The sequence below is a fragment of the Apteryx mantelli genome, chromosome 2 (assembly GCF_036417845.1).
Source record: "Apteryx mantelli isolate bAptMan1 chromosome 2, bAptMan1.hap1, whole genome shotgun sequence".
In the NCBI taxonomy this organism is placed as follows: Eukaryota; Metazoa; Chordata; class Aves; order Apterygiformes; family Apterygidae; genus Apteryx; species Apteryx mantelli.
In genome coordinates, this window is record NC_089979.1 from 59,989,375 (window position 1) to 60,003,367 (window position 13,993).

Below are 13,993 nucleotides of genomic sequence, written 5' to 3' on the forward strand. Positions count from 1 at the left end.
CAGAATGATGGGATCATTTTCTGAAGAATTGGGTTAACATTAAAGCATTTTACTATCTTATTATCTAATCCTACAGATAAAGATTTATGTTCACCAGCTTAGCATTTTAAAGATCTTTAATACTGTTACAATAAAATTGAATACTGCAGCTAATTTTATATTCCATAATAAAAAAAATCTGTGCTGGTAAATCAGTCATTTTAAACTCTTAATAAAAGTAAAAATGCCCAGATGTAGATAGTATTTTGTTGTAAGTACAGCAACATATAATGTAGTTGATTGTGGTATTTAAGTTGAATATTGATTCTAACTTGAACCAATTTTTTTTGTATGTTGTAGTTGCTAAATTAATTATTGGTTTTAGGCACTTACCAATAGTTCCATTAAAAAAAAAAAATTAGTAGAAGATACTTGCTGATGTAATAGGTCTTTATTTTTACATTGATAGGAAAAAATGTTTATTTTAGTTTTATCATTTTAAGAAAAATAAATAGATAATTCTGTAAGTCCTTCTGACAATTGTTTTAGAATGTCTAGGGTCTACTTTTCCACATAAGTATATTTATATAATTAAGCATTATACAAATATGCATGTTTTAACTTTGGTTAAATTAATATATTCAACAGCAAAAGTCTCTCTTAACTTTGGAAACAGTTTAAAGCTTACAGATGACAGAATATTTACAATATTCATTTATGGCTTCTACTCCTCCTGTTGTACTTGCAGGATTCAGTTTTTCAGCATCCAGAACTGGGCCTAGATTTTCAAAGAAGCACAGTTTGTGTCCAGGCACCTAAATAACGACTAGATTTTCAAAATGGGGAGTGCCCATCCCTCAGCTCCTGACACTCCTGGCATGATTTTCCAAAAGACCTCCATATCCAACAGTTTCTAGAAAAAAATGTTTATTTTAGTGCTTAAATGTGGACTGATCTCTGTTTAAAAATCCAGACTTGGTTTTGGTTGCTAAGCACTTAAAAAAAAATAATAATAATAATAATAAAAAAAAGTAACTAATCCCTTACACTTCTATGGGAAACATACATGCTTGCAAGCTGTTTAAATTGAGGCCCCCAATCCATAAGGTACTCATAATTCTGATCCACATCTGACATGTTTGAGCCTAAAGAGCTGAGGGATCCAGCCAAAGAGCCGGTCCCCTCAAAGGCATACATTTGAAGTGAGTCATATGGAGGAGCACTGGGATCGGTATTAGCTTCTTCAAGCTTTTCTAAAATGAATTGCCTGAACACTGCACTGTCAGGGCCAACCTGTAGAGACTGTCTGCAGAGGCTGTGGATTTCTGTGGTCATGTTCTTCCGAGGTCTGTGCGTCCTCATGACAGTACGGGTCCTCAGTGCTGAAATATCGAAAGCTTCTGTGTCCTCCTCTCCACCTCCTTCATCATCATACCTGACAATGTTCTCTCTGAATTCTTCCATTTTCTCCGAAAACAGAGACTTCTGCTGCTGCTGCCTTATGGCTACAATTGCCAAAATGAAAACTGGCAAGAAAGCAAAAACACAAAGGAAAAATAAACAGAACCAGAGACTTTGAATGTGCTTGGAAACACCTAAAAGTGGTAACGTGTCTTAATATCAGTGCTATTGCAAAGTGAAACTGTCTTCACAGATTTATAGAGCTGTAATCTTTATGGATTTTATGGTTTTGAGATGAACATAGTATGTGGTGGTAAAATGGTTATGAAGGGACTTATAAAATGGGTGAATGAAATGGAGCCATTCTTTGGGTAAATGAGAGCTTGAAGCAGTGATAGGAACACAGGTTATGCTTTTTGAAACTGCTTTGCTTTATCATCTAATATATCAATTCCACATTCAAAATTTAATTTCTTTCTCTCTCTCTCTCTTTCTCTCCCTCCACCTATCTCCCTCTCAGATCAAAGCCTCAGGAAGGGCGGATGAAAAATGAAAGAGAGTGAGTGAGATATCCTCCTCAACTGGTAGGAAGTAATTCAGTTACATAGACTGTTTAGGCTGTGGTTCAATTATTTCTGTTACATTGGTTTGGATATTTGAAGACTCACTAAAGTTTGGGAGATGTTGTAGAAATGCTTAGTTACCACCAAGACCTGTGAATCAGAGCAGCTTGTTTCTTACATATTTGAACTCTTAGACTTATTTTGTTGGGTTTTTTTCTTTATTTAGAAGCATTATTCTTTTTTAATCTTAGCTCATTTCACTCTGAGCTGTGTGATCCATTTCAAGTACTCTATGACATTCACAGAAATGAATGATTTCAGTTTTTAACTAAATTTAACTGTAGTTGTATTTAATAAATAAGTAGATTGTGAACTACAATTCTTTACTCAGGATGTAACATGACAAAACTGCCACCAGATTTTACCTCACTTATGGGGATGAGATACCTGAAGTACTTTATTTCCCTGTATTTATTATCTACTATACTATGTGAGTGGGAGATATTAGCACCAAACTTGACAACACTGGAAAAATGAATTTCTACAATACTATGCTACATTTACAAAACAGAAAGAGGAGTTTCAGTTCTCCAAACCCTTTGCATGATGAACTCTTCTTCTGATTTCAGACCATAAGTGACAAAGCATATTATGTAAAAATCATTTATTATCTAATTTTAAATAACCACCAAAATACTTTACGTGATTTAATGTATTTTGAATATGTATGTCTGTGAAGAGTATGGTAGATTGGTTTCTTTCTGTTCGTAATTGATGTGTGTGTTGGTGTTTCTGCTTTGACTTTTGTGGTATACATTGGCCTATAAAGCGCCAAGTGTTAATTCCATATGGAGAAAGGGTCTCTCTGCAGGTAATCATGAAGCCCATGATGAATATTTCCTTTGATGACCTAGACAACGCAGTGACAGTGCCCGATCCTCACCCCTTTAAGTGCGTAAAGCAAAGTGACCAGGCCCAGTGACCAGACCGCAAGCAAAGAAAACCTTGAAATGCATACTAGCTTGCTTGTAAACTCACACTGACTGGAAGGTCTAATGCAGTGACATTGGTGAGGAGAGCTGCTTTCCAGTGCCAATAATGAAGGTTGCCTGGGACAAGGGAAACTCAGATTCAGATAAGGTGACTTGGGAACTGCAGGTGAGTCTAGAAACCACAAATTTCAGTCATATGTTCTGGTTTTCTCTGTTGGAAACCAGGAGCTGGTAGTAGGGGAACTGGTATTTTCCTGGACTTTGATATGGAATCAGGATATGGCTAGAGTCTGTCCAAGAGTACTGTCATCTAGACATAATAATTGTGAGCCACTCTTCTGTTGTTTTAATCCCTGTTCCAGCTACTCAGTGTGTTCTTAGGGATAAATAAAAAACATTCTGATTTTTTGTAGACCATTGTATTTCTGCAGTTTCTGCATGTCACATAATCATGGCAGCCCAAGGTCATATAAAGACTCTGATTCACAGTTAATTGATAAAGGTGCTGCTTCTGGGGAACTCAAATGAGTCTGTGGGACTGAACCACAGGGTTCCATTCTGGGAGAAATTTCAATGAGTTCTCACCAAGACATTCAGTCAGGAGGCCAAAGGTGCAACAACAGGAAATAATTAAAGCCAGCTTCTATTCCCTACACTAAGAAAAATCTAACCATAAGCTTGCAGACAGAATGAGGAATATGGGTGATCTTTAACATGTTTAACTTCCTTTTTCACTGGTACAAAGTCAAAATAATTCCATTAACTCTGTTGGACTTGTCTTTCTTTTTGTATTGCTACAATGACAGATCAAACTACAGCATCAGAACAGAGCTGCCAGCTTTCATTTTCAAGCTTCACAGCTTTCCTGTGGTTAGTGATGATATGTTTAGTGTTGTATGCTGTTATTTATAGACTGGTAGAGGTCATACTGTATAATGAGGGTAGATAAAAGAATGTTCTTCACCTGAATATCCTACACTGAAAAAAACAGGGTTTACTTAAAACTGCTTTGTAATTCTTTCAGTGACATAGAAGTTTTAAAAATATTATTAATTTTATTTGCTCTCATTACAAAATATATTGGGAGAATAATTACCCAGGAAAGTTTTGTTTCTTAAGGCAACGCAATTTCTGTTACTATTACTTCTTTCTTTCCTGATATTATATTGTGTAACTAGGTATTACATTGCAGTTTTCTTGTTTGTTTTGTTTCAAAGAAATTCTAAAAGTAGGGAAAAATATAACTTATGCTAGGTCTGCAGTTTATAATGATGATTTGATATCATGCCATTTTAAATTAATGAAATTCTGATTCTATCTGTTTTCTGAATTTGGAGCTGTTTGTTTGAAAATTTTCATTTCCAGTAGAAAAATTTGTTTCCTTATCATGACCCATCACTAGTTTTGTGATATTTCTGGATATAACATTTTATGACATGTTCCATTATATGGCATAATATGGACATGCCATATTATTACATAAGCAGCAGGAACTTTGAAGTCTTTCACTGTTTCTTTACTGAATCTTGCCTCCAGGCCAAAGACCAACATGAGTGACCAAGCTCTAAACTCAGTCACTTGGCTGGGAACACAAATCTAGTCTACTAACTACATCACTCCTTTTTCATTCTTGGCCTCAGAAACTAGCATACCTTAACCTTCCCAACTCAGATAGGCACAGAGTTTGAGGACGGGCATTTAACCCTTGGGGCATGATTAGAAATACAGTATGCCAACCGTTATAATGTGTCCGTGTCATCATATAGTTTGGTAGTTGGAAAGAGAATAAACCCATCATCGCAGGGATTGCTGCACACTTCATCGGTGAGAAGTCTGTTTCCCTGGCTGTTGTCACTCCACTATGGCTTGTGGCAACTGTCGCCCTTTGCAGGGCAGAAACAGCCAGCCTTGGGTGGTGGGACTGGTTTTGTGGGTGGCCATTCACCAGCTATGTGTGACAGGGGCTTCCCTCTGCAGAGGTACAAGCATGCCTCACAAGCCATTCTTATGTATTTAGACAACTCTCGAACTCATGTCTCGCATCCATGACTTCCTAAATGTAATGGAGGCTAATTTGGAGTCTCCTGAGAGGAAAAAGGTGATGTTCAACACTTGGAGAAATGGCTGTCTGGAGATGCTACATTATTAACTGAGAGAGCAACTCCTGTTTATTTCTGGAGATAATATTGCTTCCTGATAGTATCAGAGTCTTTTTTTTTCTTTTTCTTTTATTATTTTGCTCTGCATTTTATTATTTGCTCTACATTTGACATAGCTAAGGCAGAATGAGTAGGGTTCTGCTCGTACTAATCTAATTCTAATACAGCCTTTGGCTTTCCAAATCTTTATTATTACTAATGCTGGAGGAATAAGTAGGACCATAATTCAACTAAAGCCAACTTTTAGGGCCTTGTGTTAAAATTCTTTCTTTTTTTTTTTTCCTTAAAACTGAAAAAAAAACCAAACAACTTATAGTCAAGAAAACAGAAAAGAGATTAAACATTTGCCTTATTGTGATTTTTCTTAATAGGACAGTACTTCCAGTCTTCCACTCTAGGGAACATCTTTGCCACATAATAAAGCCTACTGTAAAAGAAAGCAAAGTTATTTCATTTACTAGTACTTACCTAGGAGAATTAGTACGCAAGCCAAAACAGCAACTAAAGCTTCTGTACTCAGACCAATGGAATACATGAAAGCTCCATATCGACAAAAGAAGATGTTAACTTCAATGTCACAGTCACAGACAGTGATAGTTAGAGTGTTTGTGCTTGTAAGTGGTGGGGTTCCATTATCCAGAATTAAGATTGGCAAGTAGAAAGAAAGCTGCTCTTGTCTACTGAAGCCACTTTTTGCCGTGAAAATTCCAGCAGTGTTATCTAGAAGATAAATTATATGCATGATATACATTTATCACTTTTTAACAATGGCAATAAAATCTAGTGGTATCTGACTGTACTATTTAAAAACAACAGTACTGTGCAAAACTACACATTAGAAAAGGTAAGAGCGTTAAGCCAGGTGCTGATATGTGTTATTTTGGTGTCATTCCTGAATAATTGCATTTATTTTGGCAGATATATTCGAGGGGCAGTAGGAGCTCTTTTTAATGCTCAAAGATAAGAAAGAAAAATACTCATTCGTATCTAACACCTGCTCAAACTAGGTTCTTAAAATGGTTCCATATAACCAGCTGCTACCAGTCCTGCAGTTCACAGATGAACTATAGACAGTTTACCAATCAAAAAGCTCCAAAAGTGTGTCTGACAGCACAGAGAGAAGGCGGTTGGAAAGGAAAAGGAGAAAAAGCAAGAAAAGAGTGCACTAAAATAGTCATTTGTTCATTCCCTGACTTAAAACTGGAGCTAGCTGAGCTCATACTACTTAAACTAGGGAAAAGTTGCTATAGGCTCTTGCCTTGCTTCGTATTTAACTTTTAGTGTTCAGAAATTAGCTCTGCATGAAACCTAATAAGTAGCATAAGTTCAACTTCTGCTACATATCCTAATTCAAATTTGAAACTTGTCTTAGATTTTTTTTTTCAACAAGCTAAATGATCCCTGCCTAAATCTGTGTATAATAAAAAGAAGAAAAGAAACATATAGAAAGAAGAAAACATGAATGAAAGAAGAAAAAAAATGGATAAAACATAAATATTTACATGTTGGGATTTTTAATCATGACAGGGGAATTATTGTATGTATTTACATAGAAAAAAGAAAAACATTTCTACAATTATCTGTAGCATACATCTATCCAAACAGTCTACCAAAGTTAACTCCCTCACATTTAAGTCCCTCTGGGTTTCTTAGTCATAGGATAGATCCATTCAGAGGATAATTTTGAGATAAAATGCTTCCAGATATGTACACTCATTTTTGCTTTTGTCTAAGACTATCCCAATTCACCCAGCTATTTCTGTGAATTGAGGCAGAAAAGGAGAGATTGATGGTTGACCCTACTATGTTTGAAAAGATTATTTCTGCATCGATAGCCATTGGAAGGAATTGGACCTACACTCTGTGTGTAGCTCTGCTTGGAACTTGTGCAGGATGCAAAAGAAATGGGAAAGGCTCCCCGTATCGTACACAATTTGACCTTAATGTAGCAAGTTTTCTCCTGGCAGCGAGAGAGAGGTTAATGAAGCTGGGAAATGAAACACACACCAAAACATTGACTTTAACATTTGCGATATTGAGAAAAGTAGTTTGCCATTTAACATAGTCTGAACTTTCCAAAACTTATTCCCTTTGATTTATTCACCTAGTCAGAACATTCAAATAATTAACAAAGTCAATAAGAACAATGTGTACTTTAGCTGAGTCTGAAGAAGCTCTTCTTCACAGTCTTAGCAGACTGACTTTAAGTGGTCTTCTTTCCTGAAATTCCATCAGCTATTGAACTTAAGTTTTCACTTCAGATTGGGTTTGGTTGTTATCACTCTATAGGATTATTCTTAAGAATCTCAATCAACCCAGATCTGAATAGCATTAAAATACATATAGAAGACATTCATATGATGTCATCAATAACCAGTATACATGTTTTAAACTGTGTTAGAAAATAAGATTACATTCTTATGTATTTCTGTTTAGAATTTTGGTTTTGCTGCAGTAAAAAAGTAACACACTTGCATTAACAGCAATTTTCTGTTTCTGGCAATCTTGTTTCTTAGAAAGACCAGTGATTTTAATAAGAAAGTTTATATCTCCACATCCTACATTAAGAAAACAATGATTAAGGAATCCCAGTCTATTTTTGATCTCAATATTTTTTATTTCCTTTGAAATAAAACTGTTTTTTGCTATTTAGGTTACTCAGTTAAAAAAAAAAAAAGAGGGGGAGGGGGAGGCATAAAACAAAAACCCAACCTCCTAACCTCTTTAGGATTACTGAATTATTGTTATGAAATATGTCTCATGATGTGTTCATATCTTATACCAACATTTTCTATCTTTTTTTTTTTTTAATATATATAGAATTGGTGATGATAGGACCATTAGAAGCATGACTCTCATTAGGAAGGTCTTAAAGAGCTTACATGAGTGACACTACCTTGATTATCTTTGACAGTAAAATGTGAGTTGTTTGTGGCCTCCTGAGCCAAGGAGAAGAAAAAATGGTGGCCTTCTGCTGAATCATCTTGATCCACTGCACTGATGTTCTGAATTAGCTGGAAACATAGATAAACAGAGTTATTTAAGAATAAAAGTATATACTTGTTCTTTAAAACAATGAAAGAGACAAATTGTGTTATAGTAAACAGTTGATGCTGGAGATGGGATCTGTGAATATATATGAATGTACATGCACTCATAAATGTACACCTGCCATACCCAAACAAGTCTCATTGAGACTTGCTGGTGTTATAATAGGTATTAAATTGTTCTGCAAATCCGCTGCTTTGATTTTTCATCTGTTTGAGAGAGGTAGGCATTAAAACTTGGAGAAAATATGAAAGATATCCCAGATCAAAAGACAAGGGGTAAATAAAGTTTCCATTAAAAATATAAAAAAATAAAAAAAATGTATACAGTATTTGTCCTTCCCCCCCCCCCCAAGGTGAAAGTATATCATTCTACATTTGAACAAATCCCTCTATACAAAATCCATTTCCTTCCGGCCCACAAGACACATTGACATCATTCAGCTTGTATATTGCAGGTGCAGTAAGTGAGATATGATGACAAGCTCATGTGCTGAATTGTTGATTCTGGAAATTGTAACAGATTGATTATGGAACTGCTTGGTAGGTTTTTTTTGTTGTTGTTGTTTTTTCTTTCCCTCAAGAAAACAAAATAGCTTTCTCTTACAAATATGTCAAACCAGATTGCAATCTGCAAGATGAAAATCAAAATTACATTTTATCATTGAACGTTTAACATTTAACGTTTTAGCATTGAAAAGAATATCTTTCCTCTTTGTAAATAAACAACCACATTCTGGTTAATATAATTAGTAATATTTCTGATTACAAAGAGCTAATATTTGTCGCTTTTATCAGTGAATATTCAGCGACTCAAGCATCACAGCATATAATAGCCAGAGAAGATCCTCACCAATCAGGAGGAAAGCAATCTGATGCAAGACCATCAAAATTCAGAAGTGATAACATCCATTTTAAACTCAGGCTCTTTTTTGTCAGTCACCTCATGCTTGGTAGATATTTGTACCCAAGAGATTTCAAGTCTCAACTCCTCTCAGCCAGAAAGCACGAATGCTACAAGGGCTATTTTAGAAGCAAAAACAGTAGTAAGTCAATGGAAGTAGACACCAGCCTTCAACCTGTGCCTTTGAAAACCCTTTCCTGATTAAACCATTTTTCAGTCAAAGATCTAAGATTTCAACACACATTCTTTTTCTTTTCAAACAAGCTGAGTTTGATGAAAGCATCACAGCAGAGTGCAAAACGTGGTACATACCATAGAAGCACTGTGTTTTTTGCGCTTTGTCCTTTTTTTATACATGAAAATTATTTCCAATCTATATTTTGACCCCATGGAAAAATGAAGACTTTTGTGTGTGGGTTTTTTTTTTTTTATTGCCACTAATGAGATGAGTGATTGCTCAGTGATGTACCTGGTAACAGTGTACAAAGAACAAAGCTTCTTGAGAAAAAGTTTTCCCTTTCTTCAGAGCAAAAAAATAAATAGCTAGGGTGATGTAAGTACACAAGTATAGGCACAAGGGTCAAGAAATCAGAGTAGAATAATAACTGATCCCTAATACTATCTTGAGAGTAAATCATCTTTTTTTTTTAATGGAATATAATTCCTAGAATATTTTAAATATCAACAGCAATAGAGACTGAAACTCTATAGATCCAGTCTAAAACAGGAACAAGTAGCACATTTTCCTAATATTATTCTGCTATATACCTCAACAAATTAAAAAGACTTTGCTGGTCTTTGCGGAAGATTTGCTGGTGACTTCATGTTTACTGCTGAAAAAAATCTTTTTATGGATATGTGTTTGTCCCTACAATTCAGGGTCAATGAAGCTAGACTCAATATACAAGTTAATACAGCAATACTGTACAGTAACACAGATGTCTTAGTCACATTAATATATTCTTATTCTTAGCTTGGCTTCTCAAGTAGGGAAGAGCACCCCATGAATTCAGGTCTACCATACTAATGAAATACCTGAGTTGACTTATTCAGAGCTTGATCGTGTACCCCTGCTTAGCAGACTGTTTCTTCTACAGTCCTAAGATTTTCTTAAACTCAAAATGAAGTGTCTATTTGTTTATGCTTTCAGTGGTGTCTTTTTCTGTTTGAAAAGTAATGTGAATTTCAAGGAAATTTCTATGGGTGGAAAAGGGGTTAAACAGACTGTTTCAAATTTTTTTGAAAGAATTGTTGTCCATTATTTGCAATTGTTATGAGCAATTTAACATAAATCTTATGGTTGCTGGGTTAATGAATCATACAACCATTTTTCCCCAGTTTGTGTAAGGATGTAGCTTACTAAGACCCTGATTCTAAGATAAGAATCACAGAAATTTCAAATTTCCTTACTTACTGCAACTTACAAAAAATGTGTTAACTATAGATGTGATTTTTATACTCCCATTTTTCATTCTGATTAATAGTTATTTAAGCAGGTATTAGGCATAACTTTGGAAATTATATTTTTAAGTCTATCATTTTCCCCCATAAATTTTAGCTATATCTGAATCAAATCAATATAATTCTGAGGAGCACATGTCTAGCCTGAAGAAAACTTCCATTGCTTTGATCTGTCCTGTACTGTTCTACACAAACTTAAGAGTCCTTATGGTTTTCTACGCATATATGCAAGTGATTCAGGGCCAACTCTTAATGTTTATTTCTTACTATATTCTGCTAAGATTCAGCAAAACCCAGATGAGTCTATAAAATATTCAGAGAGCAACAGGCAGATCTGATTTTGCTGAGTCTGAAGGAAAAAACAGCCCAGAAAGAAGAATATATTTTTTGCAGGTTTCCTAGACTTTTGTACATCTAAACTAGGAAATTCTAGCCCTTCACCAGGGAAACTGTCATTACAGACTGAAAAATAGCACTTATTGCTTCTGAGTTAAGATTCAAAAAAACCTACTTGTTTAATGAGTAAGCAAAGAAAGGATGGTAAATGGCATGTTGCTTCTGCAGGATTATATCATATTGTTGCATTGACTTGGCTGAAATTTAATTGTTGTAAAAGTTTCTACTTCAAATGTCATTAATCTCGAAGCTTTAATAATCCAGTAGCCCATTTATAAAACTACATTTCTCTAAAACTGAGATTAATTTGGTGGATTCTTTTTGAAAATCTGATTGAAGTTTATGATGGCTTGACCTTATTCACTGTTTCTGTCCAAAAACACTGAGAACTGTGCTGGGGACAGCTGGTGTTCCTTTGAGCAAAGGTTAGTAAGACTTGTCATAACTTCACAAGAAAAGTGGTGGCCTAAGATACCTAACTTCTTGAATCCATCTGATTAGTGGACACTTTCCACCATAACATCATCAATGGTGAAATCTAAGATGTTGGTAACAGCCTTGATCTCTCAATGCTTATTTATTTTGTATAGAAGGGATTTTCCATAAACCTTCTGAATAGCTACTAGAGTATTGTTTGTCCTGCAAAGAACGGGTCATGGAGTAGCCTGAGTTCCTGATATTCTTGATGAAAATTCATTGAAAATGTATTTCCTCAATCCAAGTTGTCTCAGTGAATTGGAATTATGGAAAGATCTAGAAGGAATGGGGAAGCTTCTCTATTAAGGTCTTTTCTCTCCCCCAAGTTCAGCTTAAGGCATAGATCCCCATCTGAAAAACAGTGCTCATTAATTTTGATGCTACAGTCTTCCAAGCGTATGATTTGGAGTCCTTTGTGTGTGCTTCCATGCACAACTGTAGTATTAAAAAAGCCTTGCTGTTCCCTTTAGACAGATAGAAGGAAATAAGAACTGATTGGCTACCTCTCTCCTTCTACTTAATAATTGTATCAACAACTTTAGAAGGTTCTTGTTTGCTTTTTTTTTTCCCCTTTCCACTCAACTTCCGTCAATGAAGTGTAGGAGCTGTGCTGTGTTTTACAGGATGTAGGAGATTAGATCATACATCTGTTTTGGGAATACAGAACTGATTTTGCTCAAACTGGAAGAGGTCTTACAAGCAGTTGGAGTTTTCTCATGCCATGAAGGAACACTTCCTTTGCTTAATAATGTTTGATGACCAGCAAAGTTTAGTATATGTAAAAGATGAAACGTCTGCTGTCATAATGAATACCTACGTTCTCCAAGTAGACCTTCTAACTGAAGGTCTCTCTTTTGGCCACTTCTATCCCTTTATAGAGGAGCAGGTTGGCACAACATTGATCTGAGTCCTCTGGACCTACTCCAAGATATTTCTGCTCAGCTATAAATAAAATGGTGAAGAACTCAGAAATGGAATCACTATTATCAAATTCATGCCATGACATTTAAGTTCCTTTTTTATCTTTGTTTGTGTATGTTGATAAACTGTTCCTACCTATTCCATTCCTCTATGATCTGACATTGTTGAATCATGATCTGTATAAAAAAGAATAAAGAATTTGCCATGGGCCACTGAGCCCACATTCTGAAAATGTTACACTCTGTCCATCTGCAGGTATAGCTTAGAGTAAGGGACTGCTAGAATGTATGATGTTTCCAGGGCTTCACCCACCTTTGTATACTCTAAAGCGATACCCTCCTTACTTTTCTTTCTTTTTTTTTCTTTTTTTTTTTCATCACTGCTTCTCAGATGCTTTTTGTAAATGTTCAAGGGAACAAAACAAGGTGAAATAATTATTGCCTTTCTAACCCATCAATTTAACTTCCCCTCTATCAAAAAACAATTTTACACCATGACTTGTTAGAAAGGATCTGTTTTGGCAAACTGCTAATTTTTAACATTAGTCATATACCCCTAGAAATTAATATTCTTAAATTCCCCCCCTTTTATTCTAGTAACATTTCATATTAGTACTCTTCACTTTTACAGTAACTGATGACTTTTATTATATGCTAAGTCCTGAGTAACTTTTTTTTTGTTGTTTTCTTATCTTTAATTCTAAGTGCTTAATGCATAGTCACTTCTATGGATCTAATAAAAACTACTAAGTAAGTTGCAGCATCAAAGTCAGTTCATATGTGATCCTCAAATTAAAGGAATTCAGAATTGCCAGAATAAATATGCATTAGAGAAGGCAGTGCTAATTCAAAACGTAGATGTATTCAGTGCAGCTTGTCTTCAGCCAAAACATGTTTCTTGCATGATAGGAGGAAAGACCAATATCTTCAAGGGAATTGAAATTACTATACATACAACTGGATACATTCTGGATGCTCAGCTTGCTTACATGCAGCCCACAAAGACGTTTGACATAGCTTATTTCAAGCTCTCAAGCTGCAGCTTCAGGCTGAGTCAATTTCTTAATGACTTGGGAATAAAGCTTACTGGGTCAAATCCTTTCCTGCTGGGTTGTCTGTAGTGTTACTTTCAGGACAGATTTGGTCTATTTCGTTTCCTGACCAATTTCATAGATTGTCTGTAGAATTCAACAGTTTGTAGTTATTGTAACACACACATAAAGGAAAGCTATAAAGAACTAACACCACATCATGGTCATCACTTACCTTCATATACAACACAGTTATAAGGTCAGAAAGGTCCAAGATGAATCAAAATGAAATCCCACATTTGGATGGCTTATAAATATAATTCTATTAGATCTGATATTAACTACTGCTACAATAGAGTAGAATTCTATTTTACATAGCAACTTTCATGCTCAAGTTATTTTGAAAATAATATATTTAGTACTTGTAGTGCAGTGAAACTGGTTTTACAATGTGCAAAAGAAAACTTTATTTGTGCATAGTATATAGCTGACGTGGATTATAGGACTGTTCAGAACAGTAACAAAAAATGGATCACGAAAAATCCATTGGAAAAATCTGAAAAACATGATGAAGGGATTTAGAATGTTGCCAAAATACCTTTTTCTTTACATGCATTTTTATTGTTAAACTCTTGTTTCAAATGATAGTCCCAAGGACCCAAA

The 13,993-nt window shown here is 35.1% G+C and overlaps 1 protein-coding gene across 1 annotated transcript in view; it reads right to left on the bottom strand.

Moving 5' to 3' along the window:
* Nucleotides 1-454: 454 nt before the first annotated feature.
* Nucleotides 455-13,993, bottom strand: part of CDH19 (cadherin 19) — a 39,628-nt gene continuing 26,089 nt past the window's right edge. The window contains exons 9-11 of the mRNA XM_013942347.2: nt 7,991-8,108; nt 5,563-5,814; nt 455-1,505 (exon numbers count right to left, since the gene is read on the bottom strand). Of these exons, the coding sequence (XP_013797801.1) occupies nt 1,015-1,505; nt 5,563-5,814; nt 7,991-8,108 (861 nt within the window). The 3' untranslated portion in view covers nt 455-1,014. The remainder of the gene's footprint in view (nt 1,506-5,562; nt 5,815-7,990; nt 8,109-13,993) is intronic.